We start from the raw sequence: 21,714 nt of genomic DNA on the forward strand, positions 1-21,714 counted from the left end.
TTTTGTATAGAAATTTAAATTTTTTTTAATGATTAGATGATACAAGATGAGATGAGTTAAAATAAACTATAAAAACAAAAACGAAAAAGCTTGTTGCAAGCGCCCCTATGCAAGCGGCGTGCAAGCGGGGCCTACATGGCATAAACAAAACGAATCGTTTTGTTTTCGATTGGGTTTTCGTCTCCTCAGTTCCCCGCATTTCCCTCCCACCCTCTCTTTTCCCTCAATCAATTCCCTCCCTCCCTCCTTCCCTCTCTCTGTGTTCCCTCAATACCCGCACTCCCTCCATCTCTCTCTGTCATACACCCACACGAAGCTTCCTTCCTCGACTCGTCGGCGCGAAGCGGCTACCTCGGGTAGACGTCCCTCCCCATCTGGGCCATCCCTCAGCAGGTCTATCCTCGGTTCGTCTCCCGCAGAATCGATTCCACCGCGGCCTCTCGTCTCCCACGAATGTGAGATTTTGGTAAGTTACCCTATCTCAAACCCTAACCCACCCTAACCCACCCTAAGCCGCCCCAATCTCGCCCATCCCGAAACCCTAACCCGCCTCCCAAAACCCAAACCCGCCTCCCAAAACCCTAACCCTAGCCAAAGCCCTCCCCAATCTCGATCACCCAGAAACCGTAGCCCTAGCCCGCCCCGATCTCGTTCATCCAGAAACCCTAGCCATAGCCCTCCCCAATCTCGTTCACCCAGAAACCCTAGCCCGTGCCCGCCCCGACCTCGTTCATCCAGAAACCCTAGCCCGCCCCTTCCTGTTCATCCCGAAACCTAATCCAAGTGGTAATATTGTTAGGTCAGAGGTAATATTGATATTGAATTTATGATTGGTTGTCGAATCTTTGATGGGGCAGATGAGATTCTGATATTCCTATGGTAATTGTTAGGTCAGAAGATAGATTGAGATTGAATTTTTGTACTGTTGTCGAATTTTTCATGGGGCAGATTCTGTATTTACGCTGTGAAGTTCTTTACTTTATTGTTTTTGAACCCGTAAGGGTAATACTGACAGTTAATATTGAACACGTATGAGTGAATCAGTTTATTATAAGTTTTTGTTCCTATAGTAATTGCTAGGTCAGAAGTAATATCTCTTGATTGAATTTATTTATTTATTTGTTGTTGTCCAATTTATCATGGGGTGGCTTAACGTGGATTTATTCTTTGACCAAGTTATCTAGTTTATTGTATTTGAACAAGTATTGAGACTATTGTAATGAAGTTATTTTTTGTTTAAAGTGACTATTGTAAGTATGAGACTACTCTGCCTCATGGGGCAGACTATTGTTTATTGTTCATTAGACTAAGGTAACAAGTAAGTTGTCCTCTAATTTCTGTGAAGTTGTCCTCTAATGTTTGTTCAATATATTTTCTGGATTTTGATCCTCACCCCAGCTTCTGTTTGTTTGTTCTCCTGTTTATTGCCTGTGTATTGTAATGTTGACAGTTATGCTGGAATTTAAACTATGTCCTTCTGTTATTTTACTTATTCAAATGAACAAAAATTCTAGCAGCTTAGATTACAGAAGTTGGGGTTTTTTTTTCTCCTTCTAATGCTATGGTAGGCTAGGTATAACTACAACAGGCAGTGACACCATTGGTTTCAGTGACCCTTAAGTTTTCATAAATATGTATCTTTTGATATGGGCCTCCTTTCCACTGTGCTTATTGTTGAATGTTAGAATGTCGTCATCAACTCTATCTTCTTCATCCTCTGGTATACGTACTTGTCAACCATTGTGCTTCTGCGATCTTCAAGCTACATTCAGAGATACTCAAATACTCCCAGAAATCCAAGACGACCATTCTTTGGTTGTCCAAATTATAACACGAAGGTAACTACATCACTTGTAATGTAACATGTTTACTAAATTGTTTGCAAATTAAAAACATCTAACATTTTTTTATATATGTTTGCAAATATCAGGGATTACCATATTGCAAGTTTTTCAAGTGGGTAGATGGTGATCAATACATGCAGCTGGAATTACAAGATAGAAAAAATGAACTATTAAGGAAGGAGAAAGAGGTCGATGAGAGACTTCGCGATATTGAGAAGAGGGAGATTGAGCTCCGTAAGAGGGAGGATGAGATTGAGAAGAGAGAGATGGTGCAAGATGGTCGAGATGAGGAGTTTAAAAAGAAGGAGTTCATGCTCATTGAGAAAGAAGCTGGAATAACACGTTCATGGAAGCTTCTTCGACTGTCTTGGGTTTTTTTAGTTGTTGTTTGTTGTTGGTTAGTGAGTTGGTAGTGGTTTTTGTTGTTTCTTAGTTTGAATGTGTAATTTAAGTGTTAGAAGTCATTTTCTTTTTTATGATGAAAAGTTTGTGAATGTGCTCTTTATATGAGTGCACCTGCTATTAGGTAAAACGTTAGGTAATTTATGTTGATATTATTATGTTGATATTGTTAGGTAATATTTATTTTATAAAACGTTATCATATAAAACGTTTTATTAGGAGTGCACCTGGGGTTCACTGAATAATTTGATTTAGGTTCCACCTCATGTATTATGCGCGAACACTTTCTTTTCTGTCAATGGCAGCACGTGTTATATGGTATTATATTAGGATCCCTTTTTATCCTCCAATTTTGATAATCTAATTCAACTTATAAAAAAAAATCTGATAATCCTTTTCTCTTCTTTTATTGACTATTTAAAATAGTCACTAGTCACTTCTCTGTTTCAGAGTTCAATGCATTTGATATTTAAATTTGTCATAATTCATTCCATACCAAACATAGTCTATGGACATAATATTCCAAAATTATGTGATAAACATTGACAATAGCTCCTGATATTATGTAATGTTGGACTAGGACCCAAAACATTGACAATAGCTCCTGGTTCCAAAATTCAAGTGTTCAATCTGTATACAAACAATCTAGCAGCCCCTGTCATGTTTTCAAAGATCCATATTAACAACGTTTTTTTAATGAATAAGAAAATAAGATCCATATCAACAACTTCATTACTTAGCACAAGGACATTGGTGTTTAATCACCAACAAGCATCAAGATGCATTTAATCACCAAGAAGCATCAAGATACCAAACAACCAGTACAGCTGCATGAGAAGGTTTGCATTCAAGTAACATCACCAAAATCAGCATTTGATTACAACATCACCAACAGGACACTATGATGTTCTTACATTTACACCAAATCCCAACACATACTGTAATAACATTAACTAATTCAACATTTACACAAAAATGCCCATTTAATTAATCCAGTTGCTCAGGTTGTGATCCATCGAACCCATGTTGTACCGGTTGATCTCCATCCAACCCAAACTGTATCTGTAAAGATTTGTACGCAAAATGTGAAAAGTGAAACTAACTAAAAATGGTAAAAGTGCAAAACTGAAATTATTAAGTGAAAATATTTGAAATTATTACACTTTCTTGACTTGCAATCACTGTTTCCTGGAGCTGGGTTCCACTGTCTCGAACAGGCTGTTGATTAATAATAAAATGGTATATTATTAATTTTTTTTTTGCATTTACTTCTTCCATAGGCAAACTAAAATATAACAAAATATAACTTCTAATTAATATACCTGCATTTGTCTAGGACTGGTGATATCTACATCTGATGGGCGAAATAAATTTCTACACACATCCGGGAGTGGTGTATCTCCTTCATCTCGCTAATGGACATAACCATGTAATTACGTTATAAATCTAATGTACATAACCATGTATATATGTAATACTATTAATATTAAGACATGCACCTGTTTACGTTTCCCTTTGACTGGTGCTTTTTTTTGCTTGGCTTTAACCTTCCGCATGTCTTTCTCCATCCTGGATGCTCTCCTTAGAGATGGAGGTCTTCCTTTCCCTCGCACAACATTTGGACTTAGTACGGGTTTTGAACTACCACCAGCATTTGTGTCCAATGTTGTAAAACCAGCATTTGAACCTGCCAAGGGCGTAGAATTGTTGAATATGACATACTATGAAGAACTACTTAAAATAAATAAACTGTAAAAATTCGCATACGAACCTGTTTGGGTCATAGATGGGGGGTGTTGATTCTCACGGTAGAGGTCAATCATTGAATATAACTTCTTTTTTGCATCTTCAAACTGCTCACTGGATCCCGCTGCATAAGTTATCATCTGATAACATATATTTAACAAACTTGAATATCTATTACCATCTGGCCTCTGATCCCTAGCATCATAGCTACTGTGGATTAACGTGTATCTCCTCTTGATGTCCTTTCTCCATCGATCTAAAATGTACCGGTCTGGTAATAACTTTATACCGTTAGCTTTGAAGATGGCTAAAATATGCCTACACAATATCCCCCTCATCTCGAATAACCCACATGAACACTTTCCATCGCAGTCTTCCACATTGAAGTTAACTGTATAGGACACAAGCTTAGTGAACTCTTCAACACGAACTTCATCTTCCACCAGATATGTTTTCATTACACCATCCTTACTGAGTAGACAAGGATCCATATCGAGCACACCCATTACTTGCTGCTGGACTTCCCTAAATTTAGAATTCGTGTACAACTCTTGAAATCTCTTCTCAATTGGAGATCTAGATATACAGGGAATGGTGACACTAAATGTGTGGAAGTCTGCATTGTTTTCATTCTCAATTTTCTTCCTCAGCGCACTGTCAAACTGGTCGACAAACTCCTTCAAGTTTGTTCTCGCATGAACATAATCATCAAAAAAAGCATTCATACTTTCACTGCGCTGGGTTGTACTCATTCCAGCCCAGAAGTGCTCTTTCAAGAATACTGGTACCCAATGGTGACGCTCATCATATAAACTTTTCAACCAGACATTCTCATGTAAATCATATGTGTTAAGTAACCCATCCCAACATTTCTCAAACTCCTCAATTGTTTGAGTGTCGTACACAGATTTCATTAGGTGACTTTTTAGTCCACTTTTGTAGGCAGCATATGACCCAAGCTTCTCGGGAACTTTTTTCAGTATATGCCATAAACAGAATCTATGCCGACTTTCTGGAAAGACAATAGCAATTGCGTTTTTCATTGCTCTATCTTGATCAGTAATAATAGCTTTTGGAGGTATACCATCCATACACTGCAACCAGGTCTGGAATAACCATGTAAAGGTCTCTGTATCCTCACTTGAAATCAACCCCGCTCCCAAAAGAATGGATTGTCCGTGGTGGTTGACACCAACAAATGGTGCAAATGGCATCCCATATCTATTCGTGAGATATGTGGTGTCGAATGTGACGACATCACCGAAATACTGGTAGGCCGCCCTACTGCGTGGATCTGCCCAAAATACATTCTTTAGCCTCCCATCATCACTTAAGTCCATCGATGCAAAAAAACCATTATTCTTGTACTGCATCCTCAAAAAATAATCTCGAAGTGCTCCAGCACCACCTGCACCAAGTCGTAGATGACGTGCCTTGTCTATATAATTGCGACAATCCTTTTCCAAAAACGGGAGGTTCTCGAAGCCACCTGCACCAACGACAAGAGATCCGAAACTCTTATTCATCCGGATCCCAGCCAAGTCGTTTGTATCTAGGACTCTTTTTACAATCTCACTCACTTCTCTGTTACAACGAAAGAAGCGAGCTTTCTTTGGACTGAGGCCGTGATTATGTGTATTATGGACTGTTGTCAACCGCATCTTTCCATCAACCTTTAAGGCATTAATCCTTGCCTTACAATCCGTCTTTCCCGTCGGGCGTGGTGCTGCGACGTTCAAACTCTTAACCCGGGCCTTCCCTCCACGGGCACAACCAAGAGTGACATATCTGATACTTTGATCATCTCCCCTCTCACTCCTTTGTGTCATCACCCCAAACCCGCTTTTCTTAGCATAATCCTTATAATAGATATGTAAATCTTCAAAAGAATTGAATTCCATCCCCGACCTTGGCTCCTCAATTATATCATCACCATCCGTTTGCACTAACTGTGGTGAACCAGTAGTGCAACCGTCGGTTTCCCGTGATTCGGGTCTATCCTCTTGACTTTCTTCATCAACCATTGAGTTTGTACATGGCACTTCAGTTTCCCTACAATCGGGTCTATTCTCTGAACAACCCCTTGCGCTCGTTGTGGAGCTTGTAGCGATGTGAGGAGTCGGAGGCCCAAACCCATATTGAAATGGGTAACCAACATTCTGAAAAAAAAAAAAATAATAATAATACAAGAGCAATTAAACTCTAAAAAACCCCAACTTACATAACAAACAAACAGACGTTGAAAACCACCTGAATGTTACTGGGATATTGGCTGCCATCTGGATATGGCAGAAAAGCTGGTGACCATGTAGGCACTGGTCCATAGTAACTGTGCATGTGATTTGGATTTGGAAAGTTTGCTAAACCCGTTTGAGGGATGTCCTAACATAAAAATAATAATGATAATTCGGATAAAAAACATTGAGTAGACCATTTCCAATAAGTTTTTGAAATATAAAATAACATACTGAGGTAGGGGTGTTTGCGTGAGATGGTGTTAGCGGGTTTGAGTGTTCTTCCCCTTTTTCAATGCTCTGTACAAATTGTTCAATATCCAATGTCAATCTTTGGGAAGAATACTACAACTTCTGACATGCTAGGGTCCAAACAAATGTTTCTTCTATATAGAAATCAAATACCAAGTTTCATGCCCCAATTCCACAATATTGTAAATTTCTATTTAGAGGCACCCTTCCTTTAAAGGGTTTGTTCCTATTAATCTTTCTGATTGACTGAACCAAGTGCTTCGATGGGCTCCGAGTGCTGTGGAAATTATTCTCAACAGACACTGCCCCAAATGGTATGGCTATGGTCGCAGGCTTAAATGGCTAGAGAGATTCGCATATGTGAACACCACCAGCTTGCAGGTCTTGTATTTGGCTTAAAAATATTTTATGGTGAATATTTAAATTTGCAGTAGGAGTTCACATTTCCACAATTAACATGACATGCATTATTTTATTTTACCTCTTAAAACAAAGTAACATGGCATGCATTCATTATTTAGGGATAGCGACATTTACAGAGCAGTGATTTATTGGGAAAGGAATGCATGCTTTTCACAACCTTCACACAAATGCTCATCATATAAACTTTGTGAACACACAAATATCATGCGTTTTTTTTTTTACTCGAATTTCATTCACATGAATATACATTTCTACGGCATAAACACATCTTCATTCATCTTCCTGGGTTTCCAAACACACACAAACAGAAGCTGCTTTAAGCTGCTTTACCCAACTTTCACACAAATGCTCATCATATAAACTTTGTCCACACATGAATATTATGCGTTTTTTTTTTTACTCAGAACATGAATTTCATTCACATGAATATACATTTCTACGGCATAAACACATCTTCATTCATCTTCCTGGGTTTCCAATCACATACAAACAGAAGCTGCTTTACCCAACTTTCACACAAATGATCATCATATAAACTTTGTCCACACACACGAATATTATGCGTTTTTTTTTTTTTTTACTCAGAACATGAATTTCATTCACATCAATATACATTTCTACGGCATAAACACATCTTCATTGCTCTATCTGGGTTTCCAAACACACACAAACAGAAGCTGCTTTACCATTGCGCACCGAGCCCAGTTGATATCCACCGTGCTGGACCAGTTACTCACGGCTCGACTTGAAGACCACGAAATCCCAGAGTAATCGAGAGAGTCGATTTGAAGCCGAAGACCCCAGAGCTTTCGAGAGAGGGAGATTGAAGCCGAAGACTGTTAGACCTCCCTAACACTAGCAAACAAACAACACAAAAATGTAAGACCTGACCCAAGAAGATGAAGAACGTGCGACAAAGACACCCACGCCGACAAACCCAGGAAGATGAAGAACTTGCGACACAGACACCCACCCACGCCTCAGATCACCCACGCCGAAAATCACCCACGCCAAATCACCTACGCCGAAGACAACGCAAGCTAATCTGAAGGAGAAATACCAGCCGAAGATCTTTGTTTCGACGTCGACCACCGAAGCGGGAATCCAAAACAAACGAAAGAGAAATGAAACCAGAGTGTTCTGTTTTCTTTCTTTATTTCTTTTTTTTTTTTTTAATTTAATCGGCTGACGTGGCGTAATTATTCTCAGCCGTTTGCACGCCGCTTGCGTTCGGCGACTGTGCCTAGAAGAAGTGTAAAAACAAACAAGGCCTTACTATCATTATGAATGCCAAGTTATGAGTATTCAAAAGTTTGAAACATGCAGTCATTTTTCTTCTTTTCTCTAGTAATTTCATGGATCCTTTTACCTTTTAATTTCAATGAAACTTAAATGAACCACAATTGAGGTGGTCTCTTAGTACTCTGAAAAATACTGGACTCAGCTCATTAGCAATGTTGGCAGCCTCTGCTCTTTCTTGGGATTAGATAGCAGCAAGCTTCTTCCGCGAAGCCACCAAGTCTTCCCCCGCATCACCATCACATATATATGCAGATGCTTGCCTACCAGGTAAAGTTGCCCCCTCCATGCTGTCTATGTAATCCCGTAGCAGCTGGTACAACCATTAATTATTAAACTTCTATACAAGTTTCTTTAATCATCACTTTTGTGACAATCAGCTGCCTCATGTCGTATGGATTTCATGTCTAGGCAAGGGCTCATCGGTGCAGCCACTGGCACCTCCTTATGGCTTATGGGGTTGTTCAGAATATATTATGAACACCTTAGGTAAACATAGAAATAACATCTTACATGCGAGACATTGTCAGAACCAGTCATCAGCCAGGTCACCTTGGGAAAAAGAAAAAGAATTCTAGTTTAGCTCAAAAGAGCTGGCTTTTACTCGATTATTTGGGTGAATCACAAAATAATCCCAGGAAAATATTTAAAAATTCACATTTAACTAAGGCTTATATAGATACATATTAATTTACCTTGGATTCTTCCATCCCTATACGCTAATTCTAATTAGAAATAAAAGTTGGGCAGATTTTAATGTAATCAGAAAAATACAAGGATATGGTTTGATGATTGGAAATTATAGATGGAGCATGGAGAGGAAAAGGATTTGATTAATAAAACAAAAAGAATGAAAAAGCAGAGAAGAAAAGGGGCTAGCTTCATCTAAACACGAAAGAATCAGCCACCAAAAGAAGATATAGAGACATAAACTGCTGTCCTAGTAACATTTTCCGTGACCATGTTATTCTCTAATGCATCATTACAAATCCTAGATGATAACCCTTTCTGAAGGAGATGCTATCACAAATGTTCTCCAGTTTCATGCAAGTAACAACCAACATCGTGCGAGAGATTCCGGGGCTGTAAAGTTACCGGTCTTGCATATGAGCCAGCAAGGAAGAAATTTTTGGGAATAAAGCCAAAACCTGATACCAAAACAACCATGAGGAAATAACAAGGCAATCATTTGTTATTGCAGTTACACTCATAAGACGATAAAAAAAAAAAAAAAAAAAGCCCTCTGCTTTGACAGGGCTTAGGACCAGGAATATGTGGTCAGAAGCTGTGTGGTCAAGTACAGTACATAAGGACCAATTGCATGTTCTGAAACTAATCATTTTTTCATGATATCCACAGAACAAAAAACAGAAGAACAAAAGAACACTGCTAATGTTTTCTAAACCATGCCACATGCTATATAATGTGAGTTTTGTCTTGTAAAATCAAGCAATAGTTGTGTCAAGAGTAAAGAAGTCATAAGATTTGATTTGGTTGAGAGCACTACTGTTTTTATACAAGGCCAAGCTCACAATATGTATGTGCATATAGGATAACGACAAGCATTCATAAAAACAAGTGCGAAGTAAAACATGCACTCAATTTTACAAGCTTGTTCTCTTTAGGGAACCTGTTATATTATCTACCCCATGCCAAAGTCGTAATCATCTGCTTCTTTTCTGACCAACTTTTTAATAAACCAAAAAAAAAAAAAAAAAATTCCGAAACAAGAAAAGTGGACTGGAGAAAAGTGAAAAATCACCATTTGTCCCAAAAGCTTAAGCAAATGGGAAGGGGTAGATTTTATTTTATATCTTAACACTCCCCCTCATGTATGGGCCATACTCCCCCTCAATGAGTGGGCCAACAAGTAAAATATTTAATTAAATGAGATAGAGTATAGAGTCAGACTTTGAACTCAGGACCTCTGCTTTTGATACCATGTGAAATCAGAGGTTATTGGTCGGACAAGTTTATATTGGGTGATGCCTAAGGAAGTTGTGGATCTCCTTGCATGTTGGCGTGGTTTTGAGAGATGTGTTGCTGCCAGATGGAGAATGATTCCTCTGTTTTTAATGTGGTGTTTAAAGCTGGAAAGGAATGAGAGATGTTTTGAAGATAAAGAGCGTTCTTTTGAAGATCTTCGTTATTTTTTCTTTTCTACTTTGAGTTTGTGGGCTAGGATCTTTGTAAAGAATGATGATAATGTATTGAATCTGTTTCTGTTGTAGTTTCCTGCTTTCTAGTGTGCACTGTGCAGTACGTATTTCCTTTGTATACTTCTTGTATACTTCGGCTGTGCCTATTCTTGGTAATAAAATTCTTATTAATTATAACAAAAAAAAAAAAACCATGTGAAATCACCACTTATTCCAAAAGTTTAACCTGATGGGAAGAGTGGACTTTATTTTTATACCTTAACAAAAAAAATCTGCCTGCAGGTTTCTTTTCACTGCAAATTTGGTTTTGTTTTTTTTTTTTTTTTGGGGGGGGTGTTGCATCATTAGGCAAGGGCATGTACGGGTCACACATCTGCAGGACAGGAATTGCTCTTTGACATGGTAGGTGAACGGAAAAGGAAACATTAATGGAAACATAAAAACATGAGAAAATCAATTCCAAATTACACGCATACAAAAAGGCACTGCAGCTTAATATAAGGGCTTGCCAAGTTTCAATATTATTTTTAATAAGTAACAAAGTTAGCCAGTCATTAAATGAAACATTTATATAAACCCATGCAAATATAAGAGATTTCAGCATTGGATTCAAGTGATATAGCCACCGATGAATCCCACCGACAAAAGCTACCCAAATGTGTGTTTTTTTCAGCTTTTGTGTTTGTTTATTTTTTAGTATTGTGTTTTTTACTTTTTTCTATTAAATACACAAAAAAATGCTGTAAAAAAACAAAAGAAGAAAAAAAATGCTTTAACACTGTCGATACAAAAGCTTGTAGCTTTTTTCGGTGGAAGTAGCAGTGTCCTTCAGCATTATAATACGGAAACAAATGAAAAGGTATAATACATACAGATCAATTTAATCCATTCCCAAGCATAGGGATCTGATGAAGATGAAAAGATCAAGTAGCAGGCAAGCAAAACAACCACATGCATTTTTTGGCAAGTTTTTTGGTAGTGTTTCATGTCCTCTGATACCTTTTCCCAAAAGTTCATTTTCTTTTCAACATTTTATCATTGTATTGAAAGCCTTACTCATTTGTTCAGAAACTTGCATGCACTATATTTACTCTATCTCATATTCATTTCCCTACGATCCTTAGAGAATAATTGAAGACTAGAAAGAAAAGGGTAATACATGCATTCAGACAGACAATACTAGCAGTTTTACAGGCATAAACCTTGGCAATTAGAAAGACCAAAAGTAAGATATTTGCATGGGGATCATAAAGATTCACGAGTAAACGGTTATGTTGATCTGAGATCAACATTAATACACTGGTTCATAAACTACCCTGTGACAACAGACATAGTTGACAATGATCGAGGTAGAAGGGTTGAAGGGTCTACATCAGCACAAAAAATGAGTACACATAAAGAAACTCAGACACAAGAAAACCCAATCATTTGATTAATATGCAGCTTAGAACTACAAATATATGAAAGCAATCCAGTAATGATCATGAATTATTACTACCATAGTGATTGGAACAAGTTGGCAGATCAATAATTCCACAATTTAATGCACAAAATGACAATGATAAGAGCATTTTCCTTACTGGGGCAATGAACCTTGTCCCTCAATGTAGTAATCTTCTGAAGATGCAAGAGCTAGGTCTGCAAAGAAAGAGAAATCTGCATCCGGAGTATAAAGTAGGTTATCTAGCCCTGCCGCTTGCCTCAATTGCCTACCAGTCAGAAAGAAACTTTTCACAAAGAAAGAAAGCAACAAAGCCCTAGGCATTCAGAAAGTGAAACAGAAACAGATTCTACTATGGTCCTCACGTTTCCATTCCAATAACATGCATAGATGAGATAATTACCTCGACCGTTCCAGATCCTGCAACTCCATGACCCAACCACTGTATCTTAGTTGCACTGTGACAACAGGCACTCCTACTAGTTTGTAAATATTATTGCAAAACTCCAATTCCCTCCACTGGGTTGGAAGTAATCTTTTGATTACAGGGACTTCATATGCTGCCATGAAAAGAACAGCCTTAGGCATTACACAAAATACACCTGACATAGATAAATAAACATGTACATGCAGACTCCAAGGACAAGCATACCACAAACCTGCAACATAAGCATCAGCTTTCACAATTTGCTTATTAGTAGCCTGGGATAAAAAGCACATATTAGTCATTAAGCGTTGAAGAAAAACCCAAAAGTCCGAAAGACATACCTCATAGATAAAAATCCCAGAGTGGTACGGGACATGGAAGCACCTTAGAAGCATTAGTGAGAGGCGTATCCAATTCATAAATTGTCAACTAAATTTAAAAGATTTTCACCCAAGTAACTCATTCTTAGTAATGCCTATATGCAAGAATGGCCAGAAAACTTCATAAAAATTTCAAAGCAGCAAGATGAAAAGTAGATCACCTTTGACATAGCAAGTCCCATAACATATGTGTCTCCATGGGCGGATTTATCAAACACATATTTGTCTACATCCCCACCTAAGATAGAATCTGTTCTAGCATAGGAGAGGAATAAATCAATAATATCGGAGAAAGCAAGTTAGGATTCTCAAATATTTTAGGTTAGTATTCTTAAATTCTTTTCTTTTAGTTTTAATTGAATGGTTCACCAACTCAGTGGTCACCCACGTTTGATGATCCTCGATTTTCAAGAGAGAAACTCTGACCTCAAACGTTGGCAAGTTTTCATTAATAGGTTTGCAACTTTGGAAGGGAAAAGTGAAATAAATGTGACCGACTCTGTTTTGCCCGGAGTCTTTGCATACATACCATTAGGCCATAGTAGTACAATAGGAAGCCCCTGAGTGAAAAGATTCAACCTCAAACGTTTGAATCTTTGCTTCCAACAGGTGTGCAACTTTGGAAGATCAAACTGGCACAAATATGACCGACTATGTTTGGCCCGAAGACGGGGCATACAAACCACAACACAAAGATGGTACTATAGGAAGCCACTGAGCGAAAAACTAAAACCTCATAAGTTTGCAGCTTTGCTCTCAACAATTTTGCAACTTTGGAAGAACAAAGTGGCAGAAATGCAACTGACTATGTTTGGCCCAGGGATGGGGCATACATTCCGTTAGGCTATGGTACTACCACAGGAAGCCCCTAACAGAAAAAGACCCAACCTCAACTTTTCTCTTAATAGGTTTGACACTTCAGAAGAACAAAAGTGGTACTAAAGTGACCAACTCCATTAAGCCTGGGATGGGCATAGAAAACAAAACCTTGAGGATGCTAATCAAGGAGGATCAAATAGTCAATGAATCATTATTCCAATATAGACATGTAAAGTTCTCATATTCTACAAATTATACCTGCCCCCTTTGTCTGTGATATATTACTGATAGGACCACTCAAGTAAACATCTGGAGAACCCTTGAGCATGCGTAGTAGGGAAGCCTCCGTCTTAGTGGCAAACAATGAGAAATAGTTAGTCTGCAACGTGCACTGATATGATCACAATCAATAAAGCAAGGGCATAGGCGACAGGATCCCACATTCTCTGAATACTCATCTGTGTGCCACCTTTTGACAAGAACTAATCAGAGAAGCTGATCTGTTAAAAATAAATGAAATGTTCAGAATAATAGAACCATAAAAAAATAGATAGACAAAGTGTGAGAATACAAAAAAAAACCCACAAAAATCTAAAAAGGCCAACCTGAGACAGAAAAATACTACAGAAAGGTATAGGTTAATGGGAGAAATCTCTATATGAGAACTGACCACCTCTCTCCAGGCAATTTCATTTTCAGATCTCCTCCTGAGAATATTAGTTGAATCTTAGAGAAAGATGTAAAGGACGTTACTGCTCCACAGATGTGTTCTGGCCAGGGTTCGTCTATTTCGATACAAAAACCATGACTGTGTCTAGTTTGCGGGCCTAGGGTCTCCATTGGTAATCAAAAAATAAAAATAAGAAAAAATAGAGTCAACTTTTCTGATGGATCACAAATAGGAAAGGACTTGTACATAACCAGACAATAAAATCTCTCTTTCTTTGATAAATGGTAATAAATATAACTCTTACACTGTCCAAATTCCATATGTCACTCATTGCACCATCTGGATCAACAAGGGCCCTCACAGCTGGACTCAGGGCAAGAGCCACAGCATTTCTTGCTTTATCATAAGTCTGCACATTAACAAAATTTGAAAACTAAGTAGATTATACCATCTACATTTTTGCCTTTGTGTTCCTTTCAATGCCCCACAAAAGTCAAAGTTAAGCTGGACAGACAGATACCCCAAAAAATGGAATACCTCAATGGACTGGAAACTGTGCCTGTGAAGGATAATAATTGGCCATGGCATGAAAATATGGTGCAATAAAGGCAATAACAACTGCATAGTATGCACTACCTTAAGCTGATTCGTAGATAAAAAATGCACTAATGCCATGTAACGGTGCTCCAATTGAAAATCTGAAATCAAGTTTTGCAGTTTTAAGTATAGCTATTAGCAAGACTGATCATGACCAAAAGCATTTTGCAGATAGGCGATTTTTAATTAGTAAGATTTAATTTGGAAAAAACCTCAAACCTTACCACCAATTTGACCGCCTATGTTTATAAAAGTGTGAGCATGATCCATCACAAGTAAATTTTTATCTGCACCCACCTAAATCCAAGTATAGATACAAGAAAACTTATCAGAGACCAAAAACTGCTTCATGCTATTAACTCAACCGAGTTTTTAAATTATTAGAGTTTTTAAGTATAAAAAAAATAAATAAAGAAAGCAGACGTGGGGAGAAAAAATCATTTGTTTTAAGAATTCTCATGACTGCACAAAGTCCTGCATGTCCTGGGATTTGATCCCAATACCTCCGGCCGAATTACAATGCTGCTCATCCAATACAATAGAGACCCTTCATAAGTGAACAGCAGTTCAAGTAAACTTTGAAAGATACAACTGTTTCGGGGAAAACAATAAATTGGTAGTCCAGAAAAGATGGAGTCGTTGCTTTGTAAGATAGAATCCGAACTCACAAGATCAAAGCCTACTTAGCAAACAAACTTTCGAATAAATGAACAACCAATTGCAAGAAAACTGCGCCAAAACCTCATCATCCGAACATACCCTCCGAATCACCAACCCCCACAAACTAAGTGAAAACTTATTCAACCCGTCAATCCGGAAAAAAAAAAAAAAGAAGAAATAAATTCATCACCAAAAACAAAATACTAAGTCCAGAAAGCCAAAAAGCGGACATTTTCCAACAAAATAACAAAAGAATGAAATTGAAATGAACGATTACCATTAATACTCATGTCAGAGACTTTGGTTTCCAAAGAGTCCAAGGAGCAGCAAACCGAGGCCCCTTGGCTCTTTACTCGGGCCACCGAACGCCTACCCAAGAGTAAGAACCCATCCGTATCGCAGCGGGGTCCGGTGACAGAAGTCCCCGGGGAAAGAGACCAAGAAGCTATAGCTGGAAACCAAAACTATAAATTTTCGTCTCCGTCTTTTGTCTCTTCACTAACTAGCGTTGAGTGGAGTAAGTTTGTATGGAAGGAAACTAAAATTGCACAAGACGACGCGTTGGAGATAGAGAGAGTATCTGAGGTACGAGACTAGAGAGTCGCTTAGCCCTTCTACTTGGAAGTTAATGGGGGTTCTTAAGAAAGATTTATGTTCATGACTTAGCATCTGTGATGACTGAAGTGGTGGTTCCGCTTAACGATAATGCGCCAGAACTGGAAACTGGATTTTCCTCAAAAACAAAACGCTGGAAACTGGACAAAATAATTTTTTTTCTCTAGTTTATTACTTTTTTTTACGTGGATAAGGCTGAGTTTGGATCGAAAAAAATTCATTCTCAATTTATCTTATCTTATTATTATAAATTTTATAATTTTTATATAAAATATAATAAATAATTCAATTTTTTCAAATTTTAAAATAATAATAATATTAAAAAAAATATTTTAATAATATTTTATTTAATTTTTAATTTTTATATTAACTCATTTCATTTTAACTTATTATCTAAATCAAATCTAAATGATATTTACAAACGTAAAATACGTAAATATCGTTTAATTTAAAAAATATATATATATATAATTTATATGAAAAAAATTAATTTTTTAATAATAAATTTTATTTTTTAAATACGATTATATAGTACTTACGTATTTTACGACTGTACCCAACATTCCTCATATATAGAAGTGGTTTAGATTCAGAGATGAGTTGAGATAGATTGAGATGATTTGTAAATAGTAAAATAAAAATTATATTATTTATTATATTTTATGTAAAAATTTAAAAAAATTGTTTTAAAATTTGAAAAAGTTGAATTATTTATTATATTTTATATAAAAAATTAAAAAAATTATAATGATGAAATGATGTGAATTAAAATAATTTACGAATACAAACGAGACCATAATAATATACATCAAAGACGGACCAAAGAATAATATACATCAAAGACGGACTAAAGTTATTTCATATTTGGGCCTGAATGGGCTAAAGCTTACATTGGGCTACCACTCAAGTCATCGGGCTAACTTCAATGGCCATCTTATTCAGATCTGTGCGAATCGTCACTGAGCTCTAATTTCCATTCAGCAATGGTGGCGAGTATGCTGAGCTTATCGGCTCCTCCGTTCTTGTCTCGATGTCCGCTTCGTTCCGCTTCCTGTTTCTCCCATGGCAGAATTGATTTCTCGAAGCACCGTTGGGGTGCTCGGAGACTGCTTGTTCTTCCCGTCAAGTGCTTATCTTCGGAGCCGAGTCAAGATGCCGAATCGGAAGCTGAAACGACGACGCCTGCTTCTTCTTCTTCTTCTTCGAGTAATTTGACGTACAAATGGTATGTGGGGCTTGGAGCTATAGGTTTTGTTGAGACCACGTACTTGACGTACCTCAAGCTCACCAATTCCGATGCATTTTGCCCGATTGGAGGCGGCACTTGCGGCAACATCCTCAATAGCGATTATGCTGTAGTTTTTGGTATACTTTTTTCATTTTTTTGAGATTATTATCTACTTTTTCTGTAGAGCATACTTGTCTTTCATTCAATCCGATAATTATATGAACTCAATCAAATGGGTTTATACGTTTTCTGTTGATGGTGAGCAACCAATAACTTGAAGAGTTAACTATAACTGACTGAGATTTTCTTTGCGTATGAAATCTCATTTTTTGTATTGAGAAGATGCTTTATTTGACTGGATAACTGCATATGGATTACATTGCAGGTTATATGTTTGACAGAGAGTTTCAATCCTTTTGCATTTGCCAGGTGTTCCTCTTCCACTGATAGGGATGGCTGCATATGGATTAGTTGCATCACTTGGTCTACAGTTGACAAGAAAGAACTTGCCCTTTGGAATGGACGAATCTAATGGTCGTTTAATTTTACTTGGAAGCACTACCTCGATGGCAGCTGCCAGTGCATATTTCTTATACCTTCTGGGCACAAAATTTTCAGGAGTATCATGCTCATACTGTCTAATGTCAGCATTATTGTCGTTCAGCTTATTTTTTATCACTCTAAAGGTGTGTCCTTATATTCCTTTCTTTTCCGTTTCATTACTTTCCTTATTTGGTTGCTGAAATTACTTGTAAAAAGATAGTAGCATGTTTTGACGGTTTGTTTTGCAGGAGTTTAGATTGGAAGAAATACAAAAAGTGGTGGGTTTACAGCTATGTATAGCTAGCTTGGTATTTGTTACGCTAAACACTTCATACCGTGCTTCTCTACCTATCTCCTCAAGGTGATGATTTTATTTAAATATTCCAGGCGTGTTTATTAATTAAATGAGCATGTTTGGTCCCTTTATTTTTTTTTTTCTGTTCCCTCAATTCTTGGAGCTGCAATGAGTACATTTTGTACTCGGTCAGAAATATCATGAGAAGAATTAGCAAAATGGCGGCTTTTTATCCATCTCCTCTTTTTTTTTTTTTAATTGGTAAACAAAATTTTATTTATCATAAAATAGACAGTCCCGAGTATATCTCCTCTTCAGTACTATCTACCCATATTTTATTCTTTTGTTTCTTTTAACCCCTTTAACTGCATGAGATGTCAAGAAGTCCAGTTGCTTTAGACAAAGGGCAAGTCGGGTCTTTTTTTCAATGGACTTCTATTCCCCAATTGGTAGAGTTTTTTTGTTCTCTTTAAACTGCATTGCCAAAAATATGTTTCATCCGGGTTCTGGCCCGGGAACCCGGTTTTTTTTTTTGTATGATCTTTTTATTTGTATACCCAGTTTTTTTTTTTTTAGAATAAGTCATTTCATTTGTATACAAATAAAAAGATCATACAAAAAAAAAATGGCTGAGGCCAGGCTCTTTTTTTTTTAGAATAAGTCATTTCATTTTAATACAAATAAAAAGATCATATGAAAAAAAATGGCTGAGGCCAGGCTCGTTCTTGTCTATGCATTTCCTTCTAGCTTTCCTATTGGATCTCCCCCTTACGGTGAGAATTAATTTATTCATGTTAGCCCCTTGATTTTTTTAATATTTGCTTTGTGTTTATATATATATATATATATATATATATATATATATATACATATATATTCAAACCATCTATGAATTATTTGTAAGCTTTAGATTAACCAGTAGTTCTAGATCTATATTACTATTTGATGCCTGAAAAAAGCTCAACTCATCGAGCATTGAACCGCTAGGCTGGTTTTCATGAGATTAACTTCTTCTAAAATGTGTACTTTATAAGATTTTCATGAGTTTCTCCATTCAGTTGCTAGAAAGGAAAAACGAAAAAGAAAAAGAAAACAGAAACATCAAAACATTCAAATCAAGGAAAAAAAAAAAAAAAAAGGAACCGGATTTTTCTATTCGGGTACCGGCCTGGGTTTGATCCGGGCCGGAACCTGTAACCAGAACCCGGTTATGCGGGTTCCGGATGAACAGGCCTATATGAGGCCATCCTATGTTGTTTGGGCCAATTCTTAATGAACTTGTTGAATCCAACATTTCAGTCTTATGTGAGCCTACTGGTAGATTGAAATTTTGTCAAGGTAAAAGAAACATATGACACACGCTTATAAAAAAAAGCAGAAAGATATGGCATAAAAGGATCCGTGTAGCTGAACCTAATCAGTTGGGGATTAACTTGGTTGGGTTGTGGAAAAGGTTGAATTGTGGAACAGAACTGATGTCTTGAATGATTGTTCCACATTTTATTATTTATATAAAGGAAAGAGATTCTATTCAAAAGTACTCAATGAAAACAATAAGGTGTGGATACGCTTCTTGCTGGCAGTCTTACTGTTTTTTTATTTAGGTGACTGCAGCCCCTCTTTGTGTAAGGAAGTAACTAAGGTTATATTGTGACTAACATAGTAAATTCTCCATTGCTAGGGGAATGATATTTTACTTGTTATCTAGCCTAGTATATCAAGAATACTTAATTTCTTTAGTCAAGATGTCAGCTATTAATTGTAAATGAGATCTAAGAGCTGTTTGTCTGAAGTGCTTGCTTTTACTGGGAGATCTCAAGTTGTACGGATTTGTTGTCACTTGTTTCCTTGTTTAGATGTTTGATTATTATTAAGTACATGAATTAAAAAGCATGTTCTCCCCTTGTCCAGATAAATTACTTGCTCTAATTTCTTTATCTTTTCCTGTTTATATCTACATTTACAGCCTGGTTGAAGTTGACCTGCCATACTTTTCAACTGAGATCACAACAACATCGAGTCCTTTTGCTCTTTCTCTTGCAAAACATCTGCACTCCATAGGTGCTAAAATGTATGGGGCTTTCTGGTGTTCACATTGTTTAGAACAAAAACAGGTAAATTTAGCTTCATTTTTTATTTACCAAAAACTCAAGTTGAAATGCAGGATCTTGTTGTAAAAGGGTGTTAAAGAATATTAGGGCTTCCTCTTCAGCCTCTCTCCCGGGTTATCTAGAATTTTGAAAGAAATTTTGAGCATTTAATGTAGATCCTCAGTGCTGATTTTAAAAGTCCAAAAAGGAGTGCTGATGATTTCTACTCACAAGTCCTCGTAGTGGCTAATTTTTCCTTTCTATTTTTTTTCGAGTGTCAAGTTCTTATGGATACAACCAGAATTCTTTTGTAGGGAGGGCATCTTTGAAATCATTGCTTGATTCTGAGCAGCTCTTCAAAACTCAGATCTGTAGGATTGTAAAAACTTAAGAATCAAGATAATCAATGCATGTCTCATTTCTTTGTGAAATTCTTCTTCCCTCTCCTACCAACCTCTCTCAGTATCCTCAAACGGCACTGGGTACTTGTCCATCACCCTGGCTTTCTGTGATTGACTTTAATTCGGTGAGCTTGAATCCCACTTCTGATTCAGGTAGCCAAATGGACCTCATTAGTTTAGTGGGATATCCAGATTAGTAATGCTTATTTTAGGAAGAACTAGAAATGAATGATGTTTGCAGAAACATAATCACCTTTGGTCTGCTACCAATCAGTTTTGCATGCCTTTGCATTTATCTGCCATACCTCTTGATTTGAATGACAATATGTTAACTGTGTTACTTGTATCATTTGCTTTGTGTTATTCATACAGATGTTTGGATTGGAGGCAGCAAAGCTGTTGGACTACGTGGAATGTTTCCCTGATGGATTTAGGAAAGGAACAGCAATGAACAAGGCATGTTCAGATGCTGGAATTGAAGGTTTCCCGATGTGGGTGATTAATGGTCAGGTGAGGAAGCCTGTTTCTTGAGTCAGTTGATTTATGGGGTATTAACAAAATAATGCCTATTTATTACAATAATACAGCAGTAATGAACCTCTCCCACTTCTTGACCATAGATGGCATCATTTTAAAGAGGCTTCTCTCCTGTAAATAATTCCTTTGGAAACTGGTCTACTAATGCTGAGTACATAGAGGAGAGTAGGCTTGATGCCCAATTTTTTAAGATTCTCTTTAGTTGCCATGGTTCTAGAACAAATGATACCGATGTTATCAGCTTTCTGCGATCTCACTTATGACTAGCATCACATTTCCGTCAAATTTCACTTCTTTTATTTTCACTCAGCAAAACATATATTTGTCTGCAGGCTTTGAGTGGTGAACAAGAATTGTTAGAGCTGGCTCGGGCATCAGGGCTCAAGTATGATAATTCTAGTCAACTCACTTAGATCAATGGATTGTGGTTGTATCGTAGCACTTGTACAGTATATAGATGACTTGTCACTACAAAACATACAATGTTCCCTATTGAATACGACCTCAGGGGCCCATAAATGACAGATATGTTAGAAGAATCATCTAAGTGGGGGGGGAACCGAAGCCAGTGTGGGAATATGTTTTTGTATCTGGCGTTATCTAATGTTTTTGCATTGATATTGCCAACCATCAAAAGAAGGTAAACTTGGAC

The 21,714-nt window shown here is 37.2% G+C and overlaps 3 protein-coding genes and 1 pseudogene across 4 annotated transcripts in view; 1 reads left to right on the plus strand and 3 right to left on the minus strand.

The window, feature by feature from the left end:
* Positions 1–21,714, minus strand: part of LOC109004516 (probable disease resistance protein At4g27220) — a 963,953-nt gene that overhangs the window by 461,578 nt on the left and 480,661 nt on the right. The window lies entirely within an intron of this gene.
* Positions 3,234–8,910, minus strand: LOC109017428 (protein FAR1-RELATED SEQUENCE 5-like). The gene is made up of 10 exons (XM_035692859.1): positions 8,896–8,910; positions 8,714–8,752; positions 7,588–7,737; positions 6,243–6,374; positions 5,401–6,151; positions 4,018–5,286; positions 3,746–3,933; positions 3,569–3,658; positions 3,408–3,464; positions 3,234–3,308 (listed from the first exon to the last, which is right to left on the minus strand). The coding sequence occupies exons 1-10, from the start codon at positions 8,908–8,910 to the stop codon at positions 3,234–3,236; spliced, it is 2,766 nt and encodes a 921-aa protein (XP_035548752.1).
* Positions 9,017–15,439, minus strand: LOC108982850 (annotated as a pseudogene).
* LOC109017257 (thiol-disulfide oxidoreductase LTO1-like) lies at positions 16,896–21,680 on the plus strand. The gene is made up of 6 exons (XM_018999555.2): positions 16,896–17,333; positions 17,626–17,882; positions 17,988–18,100; positions 20,001–20,148; positions 20,898–21,035; positions 21,395–21,680. Exons 1-6 carry the CDS (start codon positions 16,952–16,954, stop codon positions 21,473–21,475), a joined length of 1,119 nt encoding a protein of 372 aa, XP_018855100.2. The 5' UTR covers positions 16,896–16,951; the 3' UTR covers positions 21,476–21,680.

The sequence above is a fragment of the Juglans regia genome, chromosome 8 (genome assembly GCF_001411555.2).
Source record: "Juglans regia cultivar Chandler chromosome 8, Walnut 2.0, whole genome shotgun sequence".
Lineage (NCBI taxonomy): Eukaryota > Viridiplantae > Streptophyta > Magnoliopsida > Fagales > Juglandaceae > Juglans > Juglans regia.